Source organism: Euleptes europaea, chromosome 20 (genome assembly GCF_029931775.1).
Source record: "Euleptes europaea isolate rEulEur1 chromosome 20, rEulEur1.hap1, whole genome shotgun sequence".
Lineage (NCBI taxonomy): Eukaryota > Metazoa > Chordata > Lepidosauria > Squamata > Sphaerodactylidae > Euleptes > Euleptes europaea.
In genome coordinates, this window is record NC_079331.1 from 8109113 (window position 1) to 8130602 (window position 21490).

Here is a 21490-nt window from a genome sequence, read left to right on the forward strand (position 1 = left end):
GGGGCAGTGATAGGGCATTGAGAGAGGAATCTATTCTGACCCCCAGGTGTAACATTGACTGAGAGGGTATGAGAGAGCTCTTTTGAAAATTGAATAAGAATCCATGTTCCTGAAGAACGTGAAGCACCCTTGCTGTGTGATGTATGGACTGGTGTTCTGATTGAACACAGATCAGGATATCGCCCAGGTACGGGTGTACCTGGACGCCCTCCTGTCTGAGAGTGGCAATGATTGTCACTAGGGTCTTGGATGTCAACCCAAAGGGGAGGGCCCGAAGTTGAAAATGGTCTTGTCCATAGGTGAACCTGAGGAAGCGTCTGTGTGAAGGGTGTATAGGTATGTGTAGGTACGCCTCTGTCAGGTCCACTGCCATCATAAAGGTGCCTGGGAGCAGTGAATCCACTACTGACTTCACCGTTTCCATACAAAGTGCCTTCGAGCCATCCGCCTGTTTAAATATTGTAAGTTAAGGATGGCTCGCCAGTTCCCGTTCTTTTTGGGGACTGTAAAAAATATGGAGGCCCCTTTCGAGGGCAGGGACCTGTTCTATGGCCCTAATAGACAATAGATGTTGAATGGCCTTTAATGTTCTGGAATGTTTCTCTGCCCTGTGTGGCATGGGAGATCTTAAGAAGTGATCCCTTTTTAGAGATGTGAATTCCAGGAGGTAACCCCTGGATATGATCTGATAGACCCAGTGGTCTGGTTGTGAGGTGGTCCACCTGGCACTGAAGAAAAGAAAATCTGCCCCCACTGGAGACAGATGGGAGTCACTGGGGATTATTCTTTGGGAATTTGTCACCTCTGTCCGACCGGGGCGGTTGGTTCTGAGGTCTGGTGAACTTGCCCCCCCTACGGAAGGGTCGTGAAGCGTTCCACAATCCCCTTCTGAAGTCAGAACGATACCTGTTTGTTGCTCGTGGGGCACGAAAGGATTGGAAACCAGGGACTCATGGTTCCTTTTTAAATTGTTTAGGCAAGGCCTGCTTTTTATCCTTCGTCTCCACTAATATTTTATCTAATTTCTCTCTAAACAGGCGCCCTTCCTGAATGGGGTAGGCCATTAAGTTTGTTTTTGCCTTAAATTCTGCTGGCCAGGCTCTGAGCTACAGTGCCCTTCTTATGGAGGTTACCGATGCCATGGATCGTGCTGTAAAGGACATGGAGTCCAGACAGGCATCAGCTATTAGGGTGATGGCGTCCTGGACCCTTTCTAATCCTCCCACTATTCTATGATGTTCTGAAGGAATCAACTGGATGAGCTTCTTTACCCAAAGGAAGGAGGCTCTAGCAAATATTGATGTAGTAGCATTGGCCTGTATAGCTAATGCTGCGTTCTCGTGGGCCCTTCTGCTTAAAGACTCAGCCTTTCGATCCAATTGATCCCTCAGGGATCCCATGCCGTCCTCAGGCGCAAGGCCAGGGGACTGCAAATCCACCACTGGTGCATCCACAAGAGGTACTTTCAAAAGGAGCGAGGGTGTATAGTGTTTTGATGGACTGAGGCGTCTGCTTATTGGACGCAGGACTGGTCCACTCCTCTTGAATGGCTCTGAGAAAAAAAACTGGGAATGGTACTGAATTATGACATGGCTGCTTTCTAGGAAAGCATTCAGGCACTTCCTGTTTCAGTTTAGAATTAGAGTCCTCTGTAGAGGAGGCCTCTTCATTCAGGTCCAAAGCTAATATAGCCTTTGCCAGGAGGGCCTGATAATCCTCCCCACTGAATAGGCGGCTCTGTGACTCCACAGGGGCTGACTTGTCCAGGGAGTCAAACACATCAGCATTGAGGGAGGAAGTGTGGGAGCTAGTGCCAGCAATATTAAGATCAGTAGATTATTTTAGTGCTGCCTTGGTAGGCCATTGTGAACTGGTAGAAGGACCTCCCCCAGGGCCTGTAACCTGCCCACTCTCAAAGGAATGGGATCTGGTAGACGAGGAAGTTGCTGACTCAACCGGTCCCTGAGGGGAATTCTCATTAAGTATGCATGAAAAGCCTGCCACTGTCTTTGCAAGGCTATATTAATCCACTCATCTGCCTCCTCCCTGGTAAGCACCGGGGCAGCTGCCCTAGGAGCAGAGGGAGAGAGTTGCCCCCCCGTCATTGAAGGAGATGGTGGGGGTTGTGCTGGCACTGGCAAATAAGTGGCGGGAAAATGGGCGCCCCCCTTTGGAAAGGCAGTAGAAGCCTGTACTCCTGTCATCAGGAAGGAGGAGGGAAAATGGCCGCCCGCCGGGAAGGAGGAGGTAAAATGGCCACCTGCCCCCGGGACCAGTGGCTGAACATTACCAATTCCAGATGGAAGTCCAGAGTCGCCGCCAGGAAAACCGTGGGGGTTGCGCCTTCTGTGCCGTCGGCATGCAGCGAGTAGGCGGGATCCTTTTTCCCGGCTCTCGACATGCCCCCCGCTCTGTGACAGCGCTTTCTCTTTTTTTTTTTTTTACGCCATGTAAGCTCGTTGCGACTTTTTAAGAGCCGCCGCGGCTTTTCGCGCCTTTTTTTTTTTTCCTCTTTCTTTTAGGCGCATCATCCGCACTCTGCGCTGAGCCTTCCAAATCCCTACTCCCTAAGGCACCAACATTGTGGGCATTGGGAGTGGGCGTCTCGGACTTCTTCGGAGTAGGCTGGACCAGCAGGTAGTCCGAGACTGAGAGGAGGCCATCCTCCCTCTCCTCTGAGGCGTTTGCCATAGGAATCTCCGGGATTAACACCGGGGCTCCTATTCACTCAATCTCACAAGGGAAACGAGGGACGGCAATGAGGGAGGGAGGGAACACCCAAACAGTAGGATATTACAAACAAACAGACAAAAAACACAAATCGATAAGGAGCTACGGTAGAAAACCTGAAAGGCTAACTTAAGCTGAGCAAGCACAGAGCTGTGCTTACGACCTGCGTACCCTTCTGAGGCAGGACGGAACTGGGGTTTTGCAGGCTATTTCCCACCAGGGGGAGACAGGAAGTCAAAAGAATTGGTCCTGCCTACCCGATGATGGAAGGAAATAACCCACAAATCAAGACGCTGGAGCCTCAGTAGGAGAATTAATTATGCAAATCAATCTCATTTAATCTGCGGTGTTTATTCTGGGAGGGCTCCTCCCCATTAAAAATCTGCTTTCGAATGCTTTCAGTGTATTATTAGTTTGGGGCCTGCAGTTCCTGGCAGTATACTGTATCGTGCAAGTTAACAGCCATACTGGCAGGTTCTTCCCCATGACATTCAAGCCTCCATCAAGGTAGTCGATGCAACAAAGGTTTGGCAGGATCGATTTTTGCTTAGAGACCAGGGTGAGGAAGATGCCTGACAGGGGAGCACACAGCCACCTTGGCACTGTGAGCCCGGTGGCCTTTGTGCCCTTCAACAAGCAAAGGTTTGGGCTTAATGATGGACTGGAAAATAAGAGCTAGATGTGACTGAACAGATTCTGAAACGGCAGCCTACAGCTCCGTGCTCAGCAGCAATCATAAAAGCTCCGTTTGGGCTGCTTGCTGGATATTTACCTCGTGCGCTTGACGGGGCAATCTCTCTCCAGAGAATCATGCTTTAATTTCTAGCTTTCAGGGCAGCTCATGTTACAAATTCCAGCCTTCACTGTCACTAGCTGGCATACCCGGTTATGTAACGAGGAACAGGGATTACTCTAGAAACAATGCTGGAAAGCTAAATGCAACGCACAAGACACAAAAAGACATTCTATACCCAAGACAGGGCTTTGCACAGCAAGCAGACAAGATGAGTTGCTTAGTAACCTGGTTCTGACCCAAACGTTTAGAATGGAGTATATCTCCCGTTTGCGCCTGTACCGCCACACAAAAAAAATTATGATGGACCAGCACTGGTGCATTGCCCTGACCTGGATGGCCCAGGCCAGCCCTATCCCATCAGTTCTAGGAAGCTAAGCAGGGTCAGCCCTGGTTAGTACTTGGATGGGAGACAACCGAGGAAGTCCAGGGTTGCTACGCAGAGGCAGGCAAGGGCAAACCGTCCCTGAACATCTCTGGCCTTGAAACCCCTAAAGCAGGCTTGTCCAAACTGCGGCCCCCAGGCCACATGCGGCCCAGGACAGCTATGAAAGCAGCCCGACACAAAATCGTAAACTTACTTAAAACATTATGAATCAGCTATACTTAGTGTTAGTGTATTTTATATGTGGCCCAAGACAATTCTTCTTCCATTGTGGCCCAGGGAAGCCAAAAGACTGGACACCCCTGCCCTAAAGGGTCACATTGGTGCATTACCATTGGTGCATTATGTTGCGCCAGTGTTTTTCGACTGAAATCTAGATTTCTAAGGGTTACAGATCTGGGGATAGCAAATATTTTTTTTAAGAATCAGAGTTTGCATCCTTACTGCATTGACATTCTTCTTTCAGTCTGCCCAATTTCTACACAAGAAAGTCTGATTAGTTTTTGGTACAGATGGCTGATCCTCCCTCACTAAAATCTGCAATGGGGAAAAAAATCTGCATTCTCTCAGAATATAACCTGCCGATATAACATAAAAGCTATTTTAATCAGTAACTGAGTCAGAACAAATGCGGCACCACGAAAAAAACAACCAAAGACAGTTGCATCTCATCGACTTCAACAAAGCTCTCGGATGTCAATTACGTTACAAGAACATAAGTACAAAAAAAGAGGTTCAGCTAACAGTTCTGCAAATTAAAGCTAACTTCAAGACAAAGCCATTTACAAAGTGCAAAGGGATAATTTTGCTGCTGTTCAAAGACCATCGACACACACAAATAACAAAAAATAAAGAGGTTGAGCAAACCCAACTAGGCAAAGGCATGAGATACTTCTCCCTCGTACACGAGTATAATTCAGAGGTTTTTCCCCCCTGAAAGACGGAATTCGAAAAGAAAAGGTCCGCAGCACTTAGTGATGAGGCCATCAAGTGATCGTTGACAAACTTACAGATTCACTACCGGATACACAACCTTTGTAAAGACAACCAAATGAGAAGTAGTGTGTGTTGGAAGAGTTGCAATGTCTAGCGTGCAAAGGAACTGAGAAGAAGACCCAGCAAGGCGGGGGGAGGCAAGTGGTCAGCTAGTTAGGGCTGTAAGGTTAGAGACCTTTCCACCCTTTTTTCACACCTCTAGTCTGTCCTTAGACCGATATTCTTAGGGGACAATTTCATCCTCCTTAGCTAGATAGACAGCTAGAGGCTCTCAGCTCTCTGCTTTCCTATCCTACAATGCAGTTCCTTCAATAAAGGCAACGTTATCTTTAATCAGGGAGACTGACCCTTCACTGCGTACTTAGCATACTCTGCCAACAGTGTGTCGATGGGGCCAGTTCTGCTAAGCATCCATCTATAATCTTCAATGTACCAGAAACTCAAGCTACATCAGGTGCAAAGCACTAATACATTCAAAAAGCCTCCACAGTTCCGCCCATCAAGCCCTTAGACAGGCTCCACATTACAGTACGAATTAAGACCGAGGTTGAGTGCACCACTGTTTTCTCCTAGCGATTGTCACCAACAGGATTCCAGTTGGATGCTCAGAGCATTTTCTCTTAGCAGTCAACAGGAAGCAGCTCCCATCAACCAAATGCGATATATTATGTCGATGCCCGTGGAGATGTTTAATAATGCACATGCATCACAATAGCCGTTTTACGGCCGGTTCAACTGCTACTCCTAAGGGAAAGTAAATCTGGGAGGGCACAACTTTTCAGCAGAGAAGTGGAGGAGGCGAGGAAGGAGACAGTGGGTGTCCTCTGCAACTCATGGTCAACGGCCAGCAGATCCCAGTTGTGTGTTCAACCCTTGCAAACATGCCACTGCAACTCCCCACCCTCGTAAGCGAGTGGCGGAATGCTTAGGAGCCATCTGTATAGGCTTATTATAGTGCTGTTTTAGATTGGTCAGATTGTTTTAATTTGCATCTCGTATTTATGCATATATTCACCTGTTGTGAGCTGCCCTGAGCCGGTTCGCCAGGGCAGGGTGGGGTATAAATAAAATTATTATCATTATCATCATTATTACTATTACTGTTGTCATCATTATTAATGCAAACGACAGGAAGGGATTATGCACCCTCTGCTACTTCTTTATTGAAAACTGCCCCCCATTGGCTTTTCTGTATTTTGTGTGTGTGTGAATGAGTGAGTGAGTGAGAGTGAGAGAGAAAGAGAGAGAGAGAGAGAAAGAGAGATTAGCCATGCAAAGGGCTTCTTCTGGTTTCTATTCATGCTGACATTCCAGCATTTCATGGCCTTAGAAATACTCACACCTTCCATATTCTAAGACAGGTGAGGCTGCAAGCCACAAGAGAACCTACATGCCAACTGTCGTGTGTGTGGTAGGGATGGTAGTTGGCTACTGAAAATAAGCTTTCTTTAAGGCTACATCTGTTCACAGAACAAGGTAATATGTACCTACCAGGACTGAATGTGAAAGGTCTATTTCTTGTATTACATGCATTGTAGGCAAAAGTGGGGATTAAGTAAGGGCTGCTTCCCACAGCATGTGCGCCATCGCAAGCGAAGAGTGAACACATCAGGGGTTGCTACCTGGACGAACGCTGGAAAGTTCCTGTCTATTGCAGCTTCTCACCAAACGTACTGACAGCAAAACAGTCATCTGTAAATACATATCTGTGGATGCGTGTTTTTCCCCAACTCAGAAGCAACATCTACGAAGCATCCCCAATTCTTGGCCTGCCATAGGGTAGCCAACAGAAAAGATAAGAACCTGTGCCACAAGATGTTCATTTTTGGCATCTGTGGTTTCCTGTGCAAAGCAAGGTCTGAGCGCGTGAATAAGGAAACTGACCGAAACCAGTTCCGCTTTGCTCTCCAACGCAGCATTTGCTACCCTGTGCGGTATCCACTGGCTAGTGTACTTGCAAAACGGCATCACCCTGCATACCCGGAATAACTTGAGCTTAAACACCAGAGAGCTTTTTAAAGAATCTCTTTTATATAAATGTTTATAGCTGGAACTGTTCTATGTAACAGTATCCTGTGTGAACCTCTCCAAAGAATATTCATTGCACGTTTCTTTTGGAACGAGCTGTCTAGATCTTTGAAGGGGGTGGCGGACCTCCCCCTAGTGACAACAATCTACCTTATTGCTTTTTTGTTCTTTGGGAGGGGGGGAAGGCAAAATACAGGATATACATTTTTTTCTGAATCAATAGAACAAACAGTGCAAAAGTGAAAACAAGCCACACGCAGAGGGCTGCGTGCTTCTCAAGGAGACGGAGCCCTATTAAAGTACGGAGCTACTGCCTGCTCTGCCTGGATTAGAGAACAGACTTATGAAAAATGCAATAAAGGGGTTTATTTGGGAAATTCTGAACTATAGCCTAGTTTACTAGCCAGTGGAACTCCCCCCCACACACACACACACGCTTGCTCTCCCCAGCCAGGAGGTACTCGTGCAAAGGCACATTGATGAAATGCTCAAGAACTGTTTGAGAACACTTTAACTGCACTATGTAATGTCTGTGGCCTCAATAAGGCTCGACTACCCACAATGGGGTCTGCATGGCACTCCCTTTTGGGAAACCAATTCACACAAATGTAGCCTTTCCAGCTGCTCGCGCAACAGTGATCCAGGGCATTACTGAGCCATTCGAACGAAGGCCGCCGGGTCCTTCTAGAATCTGAGAGATTCAAGAGGAAGCTCGAAATTATACATGAAATTACACATATTAGAGATGAGAATTACAGCATCAGACACCTACCAGTTTTCTTCTCAATATACTTCCTTCCAGCCTCCCTGAATGCCACCACAGCTCTGAAGAAAGCCCGGAGGACTGCCCAACGGAAGACGGCCACGGGATCGATCCCGATCATGCCGCAGATAAAGGCGCTCTTGCTGCTCCTCAGAAGAGCAACAATGTCTGGCCGCATATGATCGGTATTTTTCTCCCGGAAATCCTACAGAATGGGAAAGAGAGGAATGGTTTTTAGCATGGGTATACAGTTCCCCATAACCGTGCCCCCCTCTTTATTGAGGCTTGAAGACTTTCTGAAGGGCAAGAGGGATTGGGCTAGGAGTGGAGAGACCTGGGGTCAAATTCTCAGCTTTGAAGGCCATTGGGTTACCTTGGGTTGGTCGCCTCCTCCCAGCCTGGTTTACTCAGCAGCATTGTTGTGAGGATAAAAAGGGGGAAAGAACCATATTTGTTGCTCTGAGCTCTTTGAAGGAAGGATGAGATGAAAGCCAAGATAGGTAAGTATAAGAGAGAGGGTGTGACGTTACCAGACTGTGATTATAAAGAATTGCATTTGTGTCAGGATGGGGTTTGAAGTGAAGGGGGAGGAGTTGTGGCTCAGTGGTAGAGCATCTGCTTGACATGCAGAAAGTCCCAGGTTCAATCACAATGCCACCATCTATCTTAAGACAGTATGTATGTGTGCTTCTGTGTTCATATATATTCGTCCTGTATGCCACACACAGAGCAACGACGTGCGTTTCCTACAGCAGGCTGTGCTGTAGAACTAGGCCAACATTTAAATTTAAATATTAGGCCACATCCAAGCTACCATATATACACGATAAAAGTGCTGCTAAAATCAATGCGACAGCCATCATCAGCTGGCCGTTTTAATTAGGATAATAAGGAAAAACAATGGCAATCAGTAATGCAGTTAAAAAGTGCCTCTTTGGAGCCCAGCCCAGGCAAAGAGAAACCCCTAGCATGGTAAAGCGGGGGCCCAAAATTCGTGTCCTACAAGGCTATCGTATTTTGGTCACATTATGAGAAGACAAGAGTCACTGGAAAAGACAATCATGCTAGGAAAAGCTGAGGGCAGCAGGAAAAGAGGAAGACCCAACAAGAGATGGATGGACTCAATAAAGGAAGCCACAGTCCTCAATTTGCAAGATCTGAGCAAGGCTTTCAAAGATAGGACATTTTGGAGGACTGATTCATGGGGTTGCCATGAGTCAGAAGCGACTTGATGGCACTTAACACACACACACACACACAAGTGATAAACATAACCCGAGAAGCAGCACCTTGCTGAATAATCAGGGAGTCCCTGGCCATTATCCTGAGTTTCTGAAAGCTACGCAAAAGACCTTTCAGGTGAAATTGGGAGGAATGAATAACAAACAGACCTTCACACCATATTTAACTTTCCCAGCATAGTGTTTTATGATAAAGGCAGGTTCCATCACAGCCGGAAATTCAATGTAAGGGTTTCCTTCATGCTGACGCTTAAACTTGTCTAGCAGCGTCTGATTTGTTGCTTGAGGAAAACTGAACAGGAGCAAAAAGAAATAAAGAGCCTGTGAAATAGCTGCTTTGTCTCTAACCATCTTGATCGGCTATTCACCATTTTAAAAAGTATTATATTGTAATTCCTGTTAAACTTCTAATTACAGACATTCAGGTCCTGAGCCTGCTAATTAGCAAACCGGGAGTTGCAACAACATGCTAAGCAGAATTCTTAGTACAGACAACATGTTTTTAATGCTACAATTGATTCCTCTTATCTGTTCCCATGCACAGAGGATAAGCATCTCAGGGCTGTTTGGGGGGGGGGGATGATCAATGTACTCACAAGTGAGCAAGCTCTCAAACAATAATGAGCATGTTGTTCATTTAAAATATTTATATCCTGCCTCTCTGTTAAATTATCTAGCAAAGCAGTTTTACAACCTTCTATAATTAAAGCAATAAAACATTAACACGAACATTAGTTAAAAGCCCAGCTAAAATTATAGGCAGCATTGTTAAAAAAAAAACACTTTAAAAGATTAACAGCAGGGAAGTCAATGTGTAAAACCAGCGCAGAAGGCAGAATTGACAAGGGGGGAGATGGCTCTATCTAGCACCGAGGGTTCAGCAAGTTCCGCTTGTCGTGTCTGGCTGTAGGGAGTTCCAGAGTGACAAGGGGCCAACGACACAGGAGGCCCTGCCTCTGGTGACCACCTTAGTTCAGAAGGCAGAAGACAGATCACAGCCTCTGTAGAGGATCCTGGCAGGATTATCTGGAAGCCGGCCATTCTTTTCACTGTGTTGCTGTTTTATCTGCCTGGAGGTTATTTCTAGGCAATGTGGGAAGCAGCACCAAGAGTGTACCATTTTATCTTCAGAATGGCATAGCCGACTGGCCATACCTTAAAGACCAACAAAATCTATTTCGGCACGAGTGTTTGTGAGTCAGAGCTCATTTCCTCAGACCTGAACTCTGACTTGTGAAAGCTCAGACTGAAATAGACTTTGTGGTCTTTAAGGTGCTACTCGATTCCTGGGTAATTTTGCTACCCCTCTAGAATGCTCTAGAATGGGGTGGGGCTGTGGCTCAGTGGTAGAGCATTTGCTTGGCATGTGGAAGGTCCCAGGTTCAATCCCCGGCCTCACCAGTTAAAGGGACCAGGCAAGTAGGTGATGTGAAAGACCCCTGCCTGAGACACTGGAGAGCCGCTGCAGGTCTGAGTAGACAATACTAACTTTGATGGACCAAGGGTCTGATGATTCAGTATAAGGCAGCTTCATGGGGACAGGTTATGGCTCAGCAGTAGAGCATCTGCTAGGCATGCAGAAGGGCCCAGGCTCATTCCCTAGCATCTCCAGTTAAAGGGACGAGGCAGGTAGGTGATGTGAAAGACTTCCGCCTGAGATCCTGGAGAGCCACTGGAGACCCTGGAGAGTAGACAATACTGACTTTTTTATGAGAGGGGCCGTGGCTCAGTGGTAGATAATCTGCTTGGAATGCAGAAGGTCCCAGGTTCAATCCCTGGCATCTCCAGTTTAAGGGACTAGGAAAGGAGGTGATGTGAAAGACCTCTGCCTGAGACCCTGGAGAGTCGCTGCTGGTCTGAGTAGACGATACTGATTTAGATGGACCAAGTAGAAGGCAGTAGAAGGCAGCTTCATGTGTTCATGGGCTATCTTTAAGTATCACTACAGTAATTCCCAGCTGTGTTTGACTGTTCACAATAAGGACAGCACCCTGAAAACCGATTCCCTTCAAGTGCGGGGAAACGGCATACTCACTTGCTTTCCTCATCCAGCAAATGGAGCAACCCGGTTGGCTTTTTGCTGATGAGGTTGATGCAGCCAGAGTTGTCTATGTAGTCAATGTTATGCCAGCTGATGCCTTCGAGTCTGTACTCCTCCTGGTTGGAGAGAACAGTTTACACGCATTAAGGTAAAGAACCATGTAACCTTTTAGCAGCGTTCACATGGAGAGCAAAGAAAACTATCCATCATCACCACTTGCAGAATCAGGTTGCGCGCTGACAAACCGAACTACAAGTTCTTCCCTCCCCAGACACACACTCAGACGATGCTCACAATTACCCACTGATCTATAAACAGTAGAACTAGCGTACTAAGGGATGGATGGATATAATGCAGAGAAGCCGAACTCAGGAAACATTTCCGCCAAAAGAAAGAAGAAAGAAAAGGTAGCAACGACGTGGAAATGCTTTCGGACTTACTTGCTCCAGTTTAAAGATGTGTTGGTTAAAATAATGCTGTAAACGTTCATTGGCAAAATTGATGCAGAACTGTTCGAAGCTGTTACTTTCATAATCTTCAAACCCGAAAATATCAAGTACTCCAATGGATAAAGTCTGCAACAGAAAGGGGAAGTCATGAAACAGCCAGTGTGGTGTCGTGGTTAGAAGTTTGTTGTGCGTCCTCGGGCCAGTCACACACCCTCTGCCTAACCTACCTCACAGGGTTGCTGTGAGGATAAAACTGAGGCGAGGACCATCCAAGCCAACTTAGGTCCCCACTGGGGAGAAAGGTGAGATATAAATGAAGCATATAAATGGATAAAACACCATGCCGATAGCTGAACTTGCCAGATTGTTCGAAGACAATGGAACGGATGGGAGTATGCCAAGCTGCCTTATACCATCGGTACATCTACCACAAGACTGTGTTTGGGAGAATGCAACCAGATGTTCCAGAAAGTTCTCTTTCCAAGGCAAACTCCCGCCATAGGTCTGCTTTGATTTACCACAATGAACATGTGGAAACTCAGCCCACTTAAAGAACACCTGCGGAGTCACAAGGTGAGAGATGGGAAGAATCCGCCAGCCGGTAAGGGGAGCGCTCAAGCAACACCAGTCATAAGCAGCTCTGGATCGAAGCCCTGCTCATGCGTATGAACGAAGCACCAACCCCAGGCAATTTGTCAAAGTATCTTATCAAGGATGACGTTCCCATTATCGTTCCCAGATTATTATAAACTTTCCCTCCCTTTAAGCCCAAAGGTTGTAAACAATTTCAGCAGAATTTTAAAAATTTATCCAGAGAAATGGCAAGGCAGCACGCTTCCATAAAGGCTTACATGGCTGACCTCTCTGCTCAGCGTATTTTTAGCCTGGATTGTTTTTTTTATAATGTTCAAACCTTCCCCATATGTTGGCATGAATTATGACCACTGCAGCGTTCTCGCATTTGGAAGTATTGATGGGTCTGTCCAAACAGAGCATTTAGCAAATGAGACAACAAGCTTCAGGTTTCCCTTTCTTAAGTAATAAAGATGAGCCTGGTAAAAGTCGGCAGTTTTTAAAAAGGTGCAACAATGGACAACAAGTGACATCAAGCTCCTTTTGTTTTTACTGCTGAATATCAACATGTGGCCTTTGGTTGATCCCACCAATCAGTTTAGGGTTATGTGATTCAAGCACCCCAAGGTCGGTAAATGTAATATTCAGCACTTAGCAGATTGGAAATAAATCCCAATTGTTCAGGCTCGGCATAGGTCATTGTTTCATGCTTGGTATGAGAATCGCGTAATGTACTGTGGATGGTACCTGCTATTGGCAGCACTTAATTCCACATCCCGGTAACTCTGTTCTCTGTTAGCAAATACCTGGTTGTCCTAATAGTAATGTATCAGTGAACAAAGCGAACAACATGACCCTCTTAGGACGCAGGTATATGGCCCAGCAAGGGAGTATGCCAAGTTGCCTTGGTATACTCCATTGGAGCCCGGTGGCACAGAGTGGTAAGCTGCAGTACTGCAGTCCCAAGCTCTGCTCACGACCTGAGTTCGATCCCGACGGAAGTCGGTTTCAGGTCGCCGGTTGACTCAGACTTCCATCCTTCCGAGGTCGGTAAAATGAGTACCCAGCTTGCTGGGGGTAAAGGGAAGATGACTGGGGAAGGCACTGGCAAACCACCCCGTAAACAAAGTCTGCCTAGTAAACGTCGGGATGTGAGGTCACCCCATGGGTCAGGAATGACCCAGTGCTTGCACAGGGGGCCTTGACCTTTACCTATATGGCCCATAAGCAAAACTGTTGCCATTTTTAGAGATTCTTGCCAGCGAAGCATACAGCATCCAGTGCTGAAAGGCATGCACGTTTTTTGCACACGAGTTACCTTGGTGCTCTCTTCCAAGTCCTTTGTATTCAAGAGTGCGTGGTTAATTCTAAAAACGATCCAATCAAACAGGGCACTGTACAATGATTTAGCCATGGAATTCCGCACCGTCACAGCCTAGATCAAACAGAAATAATTAGAAGTAAAGCCTGAGCATGACAACGGGCTTGTGTTTTAATGAGCCCCATTCCCATCCGCTGATATCACTGAACACAGTTTTAAGAGCGCCACAGTTCCAGAAACACGTAATTACTACTAATACCAGGATACTGCCCAGGCAGAGACTCAGAATGGGCTTTGGGCTCCCCACCAGCAAACAGAGATCCTACATTCACCTTTCACCCATAGAGAGGGAGGAAGGTTAGTCATAGGCAGGTGGAAAAAACAGAATCATTGAAGAGAGGGAAGAATGGGAAAGCTTGGTATTTCTTTGCAAACTTAACAATCTGCTACAGGAAGTTAGAACATAAGAACATAAGAAAAGCCCTGCTGGATCAGACCAAGGCCCATCAAGTCCAGCAGTCTGTTCACACAGTGGCCAACCAAGTGCCTCTAGGAAGCCGGCAAGCAAGACGACTGCAGCAGCACCATCCTGCCTGTGTTCCACAGCACCTAATATAATAGCCATGTTCCTCTGATCATGGAGAGAATAGGTGTGCATCATGACCAGTATCCATCTTGACTAGTAGCCATGAATACCCCTTTCCTCCATGAACATGTCCACTCCCCTCTTAAAGCCTTCCAAGTTGGCAGCCATCATCCTGCAATGACCTCCTAAGCTTGGGAATGGAGCAACGATTCCCGGGACTCATCATTACAGAGGGGTTTGAGGGAGGAGCCTGAGGGAGAGCAGGGGTAGATTCCCTCTGCTCAGCATCCCTGAGCTCTGACCAAAGGATGGAGGACATGGAGGACAGTATGGTACAGTGCTTAGAGTATCAGACTAGGCTGAGATAACCCAGGTTCAAACCACTATACATAATGTTCACTGAGTGGGCCAGTCACCTCCCTCACAGGGCTGGCTGGGGAGGGAGGAGGGGAGAACCCCGCACACTGCCCTCATTTTCTTGGAGGTAACAAAGCCTACCAGACGGCAATAAGCCAGAGCAGGTCATGGGAGCCCTATAAAAGCTTTCCGGGGGGGGGGGGTTCTGTCACTGCTCTTTGTCACAGATCTGCCTTGCCTCTGCTTTGCTGTACAGGCGCTGGCCCTGATAGCCATGTGTAACAATGGGAGTGGATTGTAGGCATCTGAAGTAATCATGGTGACCTGCCCAGCCAATTGCCTGCATCTCTCAAGGAAAGCCTGTCTTCACATCGGGAATCTCTGGATTTAGATCCACCAGTTCCCTATGTCTCGGGCCACTCAAAATACACAACTGCATTAAGCAAAACCAAAAAGCAAGGACTGAAGATTATTTCAAACAGAATATTTTAAAACCCAGGGAATAATTTCTCCATTCATGCACTCTGCTGGTTATTAAAGTCAGACATCCTCCTTAGTAATCGACAGCAGAGCACAGCGAAAAGAAAAAGCCAACTCGTTTCCGTGCAGCCTTTGAAAAACGGCAAGGAATCGAAGGAATCAAACCAGCTGAAGCCCCAATCGCGTGGGCTTGACAGGATTGTTCAATGATAAGCATTTTCAGCACATGCCATAAACCAAACATTAAAAAAAGAAGCAGATGCTCGCCTTATCGTCCACCCCTTCTTTCCTGTTTCTTCGTCTCATTCTCTTCCTCCGTTTCCTATACTAATGTCATTTCTTACATATGCTACCAACGTGGTGGGGCCAATGCCAAACGTGGGCAAATCATCAACAGATGACATTTTGGGGGCCGCTCTTTGGGCCCGAATATTTAACAGAACCTCGCGCTTGAACAGACAGCCCCACGAAATACCATTTGCTCGCGTGGTGCGCGTTTCCATGCACACGAAGGACACCCCCATTCCAAGAGGACAGAACCCGCCCTTGACATTCTGCTGATTCAGTTCTCCCCCTCAAGTCCCCTTTCAAAGGGCAGCATTGTGACCAAAATGCCTTTTGCAACAACGGCGTCCTCACAACGGAGGCCGGCCATCTTTGGCAGAAGCCCAACTAATCTTGGGAGACATATTTTCAACAATCCATTAGGAGGGGAAAAGAATACACATTCTCTACCCTTTGGGACTTGTGCTTTGCTTGTTCTGGAGTGGACCAAAGCGCTAGAGACAGGGGAGTCAGGTGGCTTAGGAAACGAATTCTGAAAGAGATCATGAAAGAAAGAACGTAATGGGGAGCATGGGGAGGGAAGTACATGGCGCGAAACAGCCCATGTTTTGTAAATTCAAAGGCTGCGCCATTTTGTGTGAGGTCACAACTACAGCTTAGTAGAGCCATTCGAAGAAGAAGGAGGAGGAGGAGGAGGAAGAGGAAGAGTTGGTTTTTATATGCCGACTTTCTCTACCACTTAAGGCAGAATCAAACCGGCTTACAATCGCCTTCCCTTCCCCTCCCCACAACGGACACCCTGTGAGGTAGGTGGGACTGAGAGCTCTAAGAGCTGTGACTAGCCCAAGGTCACCCAGCTGGCTTCGGGTGGAGGAGCGGGGGAAACAAATCCAGTTCACCAGATTAGCCTCCGTCGCTCATGTGGAAGAGGGGGGAATCGAACCCGGTTCTCCAGATCAGAGTCCACCGCTCCAAACCACAGCTCCTAACCACTACACCATGCCGGCAAAATGCAACTATCTGAAAGCTATGCAAATGTCCTATGCACTGTCTGCTAATCTGTAATGAAATATTAACAGTGCAAAAACACGAGTAAAGAATGAGCGACGAGCGCTAATTCAGGCATGCAATCCAACCATTATTGTATTTATAATTCCATTTCAGCTGAAGTTGGAGCTTTCCTGGGTGGCATCCGTTCATGCTAATAAAGATTCAGTAACCAGTCTGGCACACCTTGAAACCAAATGATTTGAATTCTAGGTCAGGTCAGAAATATTTTTATTGAGCGCACAGGATTTAAAAAAAAAAGTATTTTAAATCCACTGAAGTGTCATTCACACAATTATGCCAAATTACTTGGGATAAGTCAGTTGACATCATCGTGACATTACACATCCTACGCTCAACTCTACCCAGCCAAACATACTAGACAGAAATAAAAACCTACAGTCGGAGCCTGGGTGGGGTGGGGAGACAGAGACAAGGAATCTGCTGGCAAAAATTATATGGATCCTGGATTATTACTTGATGTTAAAGGATTGCATGGCCTGAAAGGAGGGAAAGCCTCTCTTTCTCGCTCAAGAGGAGTAATGAATATTAAAGCACACATTTATAAGTGCACATTCTGGAGTTGACCAAAGTGCTATATACAGGGGAGTCCACGCGACTTCAGAAATTGAAGGTGCAATTTTGAAAGAGATCATGAAGGTTCTTTGAAATGTGGTGTTGGAGGAGAGTGTTATGGATACTGCGGACTGCCAAAAAAACAAACCAGTGGGTTATAGATCAAATCAAGCCTGAACTGACCCTAGAAGCTAAAATATCTACACTGAGGCTATCGTGTTTTGGCCACATTATGAGACAACAAGAGTCACTGGAAAAGACAGTCATGCTAGGAAAAGTTGAGGGCAGCAGGAAAAGAGGAAGACCCAACAAGAGAGAGATGGACTCAATAAAGGAAGCCACGGCCCTCAATTTGCAAGATCTGAGCAAGGCTGTCAAACATAGGACATTTTGGAGGACTTTCATTCATAGGGTCGCCATGAGTCAGAAACGACTTGACAGCACTTAACACACACACACACAAAGGATTGCATGGCCTGAAAGGAGGGAAAGCATTCTCTCGCTCAAGAGGAGTAATGAACATTAAAGCCCACATTTATAAGTACACATTCTGGAGTTGACAGAAGTGCTATATACAGGGGAGTCCACATGACTTCAGAAACTGAAGGTGTAACTTTGAAAGAGATCACGAAGGGAAGAACATAATGGCAAGTGTGGGGAGGAAAGTACACGGAGCAAAACAGCACACATTTTGACAGGTTGTCCATGGAATAATGAAAAAAGCAAATAAAACCAGTATAGCTGTTAACAGCAAATGCAGCAGATTTGGATTTACTTGCCATCATCTCTAACATTCCCTCTGATGCATCCTTGTTCAGGTATTGAATCGCTACGGATAAAGTTAAAAGAGCATAACCTGCCCTTCACAGCTTCCATCTGCCAGGAAGATGCACAGAGCGCACACTGTTTCCTAGCCTGCCCCCCCCCGATAATTCTGCAAATGCAAATTTTAATACCTCTGCCAGTTTGTAGGGTAATACAAGCTTCTCCCCCACAGTCACCGTCTTTCTTGTAACAAGTGCTTCGAACAACATTTCTTCTTTTACCTAGTGAAAAACAAAATTAACCATCAATTACAATTCTAGAAACAAATGAGAGTCGCCAAATCTTCAGGCAAATCTAGACAGAGTTCTTAGAGTACCCGTGTTGTTCAGACTATAAACCCAACATTAAAAGCATAGGTACAAACAAGCCAATAGGTGCCTTCAATTTTCTAGATCACTACCTTCTGAATCCATGCTTGTATATTTAAAGTACACTGCTCTACTAGGTTGATACCTGCACACATCGTATACAAGAGATATATACAAACCAGTATTACAACTAGAACCAATCTGACCAGATGTTTGAGTAATTGGTAATAGATTTTACAATCTATACACATGCCTGGTTTGATTTGAACTGTTTGTATATGTATTTATTTATTCATTTCTGTAAACGTGTGCAGGCTTAACATGGTTCTTATTAACAACTGATGAAGGCCCAATAGGACGAAACGAGTTTGGTATGTAGTTACAGAGATCAACCCCAGGAAATGCCATTGTGCTATTTTAATGTTTTTAAATATTTCTAATCTTTACATAGCGCTTCAAATAAATTATACTTTCAGTATTTAGATACATTTTTTTTTCTACCCAACCTTGGGTACCCAGTATTTAAAGTACATCACATAAGGCAGCTTAGTCATTTATGCAGCCCTTAGTACACCAAGTGCTTTACAATCCTGTCCCTCTCTCTCAGGGCTGCTCGCATTAGGGCACAGCTCCTCCTCCTGCTTCGTGAGTCAGGAAGTGAAAGAGGTACATGATTTGGAACTGCATCTGAAGGGGAAGGGCCATGGCTCAGAGGCAGAGCATCTGCTTGGCATGCAGAAGGTTCAATCCACAGCATCTCCAGTTAAAAGGATCAGGTGATGGGCAGCGTGAAAGACCTCTACCTGAGACCTTGGAGAGCAGCTGCCAGCCTGAGTAGACAATACTGACCCCCATGGACCAATGGTCTGATTCTGCAGCAACCCACAAACTTCGAGATGTGTGGCCAAATTTTGTGTTGCTATATACAAGGCCTGAAAGGATGCAATTTATAAATAGATAAAATCTGATTGATAAACATTTTAGAAGCTAGAGTATTTGCCTCTTTAGATATGGGATTTTATTGATATATTTTACTTTGTGGATTCTCTGACTGATTGATACTGTTTTTATTGTAAACGTATGTTACTCCTGATTAGATCTGTTCTTTTTTTGGTCAAATGACCGTAAAATAAATGCTTGATTGCTCTGATTCTGCCTAGGGCAACTTCATGTGTTCACTTGCCTCTGCCCACATGAACTTGCCTGAGAGCTAAAACCATCTACTAATGCCCTGCTCTGCAAGCTTTTGGTGAAAGATCGGAGACTGGTAAGAATGCAGAGCAAGGCTTTTTCCGTGATGGCCCCCAGATTATGGAAATCCCTGGCCCAGTAACCTCACCTTGCCCTTTTGCCCATTCAGAACTGTTTGATTTCGTGCTCAGGGGATGTCAACAGTTCTATTTTTTGCCTTGTTTTATTGACATTTCAAATCTCTCCCATGGTTTTATTGATGCTGACAAACTGTTTATTTTAAAGTTTAGCTTTTGGTTTCACGACTATTGCTTATTGTTTATTAACTGGGTTTACTGTTTCAGTTTTCCTGCATGTTTCGTTTGTTGTAGGCTGCCTTGTGTTTTATAACAAGTGCAGGATATAAATCTTCTAAAATTAAATAAATAAACACACACAGGAAGCGCACGACCGTCAGCCAAGAAGCATATGGGGCTGCTTGGATTTTACCCAATGTGTCCCTGATCTAAGTCCACATTCTAAGACTAGACGGATCTGGTGCTCAAAGTAACATTTCAAGTAACTGATTTACCCCAAAAGCTATTTTGTGGTAGGGCCACAGCAGAAGAGAGACAGTGCTTCTTCAAACACTTTCTAACGGATGAATTGAATTCTTGAAAATTCTTTAAAAGATGTGGCAACTGCCCCCAGATGGCTTTAGAAAGATCAGACGGGGTAGTGTGAGCCAGCTATCATGCCTATTATAGGATCTAAATGGAGCCTCCCTGTACAGAGGCAGCATCTCTTTTTATGGGGTTGAGCAGCACTGCTTCCGCAAATGCCAGGAGATTTTGAAAGCAGTGCACGGGGATGGGAGGGTTTGGGGAGGATGTGACATCACTTCCGGGTGACAGTTTAAGAACTCCCCAAATCTCTATGGTAAAGATAACCATCTTCAAGTACTTGAAGGGCTGTCTTATATAGGAGGGTGCCAAGTTGTTTTCTGTTGCCCCAGAAGGTCAGACCAGAACCAACGGGTTGAAATTAAATCAAAAGAGTTTCCGTTTAGACATTAGGAAGAATTTTCTAACAGTCAGTGGTTCCTCAGTGGAACAGGCTTCCTCAGGAGGTGGTAAGCGCTCCTTCCCCGTATGTTTTTAAGCAGAGGCTAGATGGCCATCTGTCAGCAATGCTGATTCTGTGACCTTAAGCAGATGATGAGAGGGCGGCCCTCTTGGCCCTCTTCTGGGCATGGAGTAGGGGGTCACTGGGGGTGTGGGGGGAGGTAGTTGTGAATTTCCTGCATTATGCAGTGGCTTGGACTAGATGACCCTGGTGGTTCCTTTCAACGCTATGATTCTATGACTACAGAGACACGAGGAAATCCCTACAACAACAATATGGAGACTATTTTATTCTCCCGCTTCTCAAATAGTCAAGGGTGGGGGATTGGGGCTAAGGCTTTCCCACCAGGGGTGGGGGGGCAAATGGCAAGCCTGTCTGGTTAATGGGTGTTGGGGATGTCTATCAACTTTATGACCTGCTTGTAACCTTCCAGGAGAAGCTGTCCGGCTGCTGTCGGAAACAGAATCTTTGGCTGATAGATCTCACTGAGTGGAGCTTCCCCAAAACAGGTGAGAAGCTGTGGACGTAAGACGCCGCCTTACACCGAGTCAGATCACTGGTCCAACCAGCTCAATACTGGCTGCAGCTTTCCAGGGTTCTTCCAAAAACCTGCTATCCAAGACCCTTTCCGCTGGAGAGGCTGGGGACTGAACCTAATACCTTGCATGCAGAGCAAGTGTTCTCAACCTGCATCCTTTGCAAGCAACCTGTATTTCTTCTTCCTCCGCAGGGAACACAGGCTTCCCTCCCCAAAAACAATAAAGGAAATAAACTCCATAGTGTGGTGTAGTGGTTATGAGCGGTGGTTTGGAGCAGTGGAGTCTGATCTGGAGAACCGGGTTTGATTCCCCACTCCTCCACATGAGCAGTGGACGCTAATTTGGTGAACTGGATTTGTTGCTTCTTTGGAGTCATAGAATTGGGAGGGACCACCAGGGTCATCTAGTCCAACCCCCTGCACAATGCAGGAAATTCACAACTACCTACCACCCCCCACACCCCCAGGGACCCCTACTCCATGCCCAGAAGATAGAATCACAGAGTTGGAAAGGGCCACTAGGGTCATCCAGTCCAACCCCCTGCATAATGCAGGGAATTCACAACTACCTCCCCACCACACCCCCAGTGACCCCCTACTCCATGCCCAGAAGATAACTGAAGGTTGGCTCAAATGAGTCCAGAAAAACAAGAAAATAAAGTGTCCTTTCCACCCAGAGGCACTCTCCAATAATTATGAATAACCCTGCCTAATGATTAATCCAGATTTCCTGATGAGGAGAAAAGTCCGAGTCATGTCGAGACTGGCTAGAAAATGATGGCACTGCCAAGCCAGGCACCTCGAAATGCAACCTGGGTGTGTGTGTGTGGAGGTGACCCTGCAACTGCAAAGCCATCCAGACACAAGGAGCGC

The 21490-nt window shown here is 46.2% G+C and overlaps 1 protein-coding gene across 1 annotated transcript in view; it reads right to left on the reverse strand.

Annotated features, from left to right (window-relative positions):
- MYO9A (myosin IXA) overlaps positions 1-21490 on the reverse strand; it is a 112852-nt gene that overhangs the window by 61595 nt on the left and 29767 nt on the right. The window contains exons 8-13 of the mRNA XM_056865903.1: positions 17608-17697; positions 13318-13434; positions 11418-11552; positions 10972-11093; positions 9087-9228; positions 7705-7900 (exon numbers count right to left, since the gene is read on the reverse strand). Of these exons, the coding sequence (XP_056721881.1) occupies positions 7705-7900; positions 9087-9228; positions 10972-11093; positions 11418-11552; positions 13318-13434; positions 17608-17697 (802 nt within the window). The remainder of the gene's footprint in view (positions 1-7704; positions 7901-9086; positions 9229-10971; positions 11094-11417; positions 11553-13317; positions 13435-17607; positions 17698-21490) is intronic.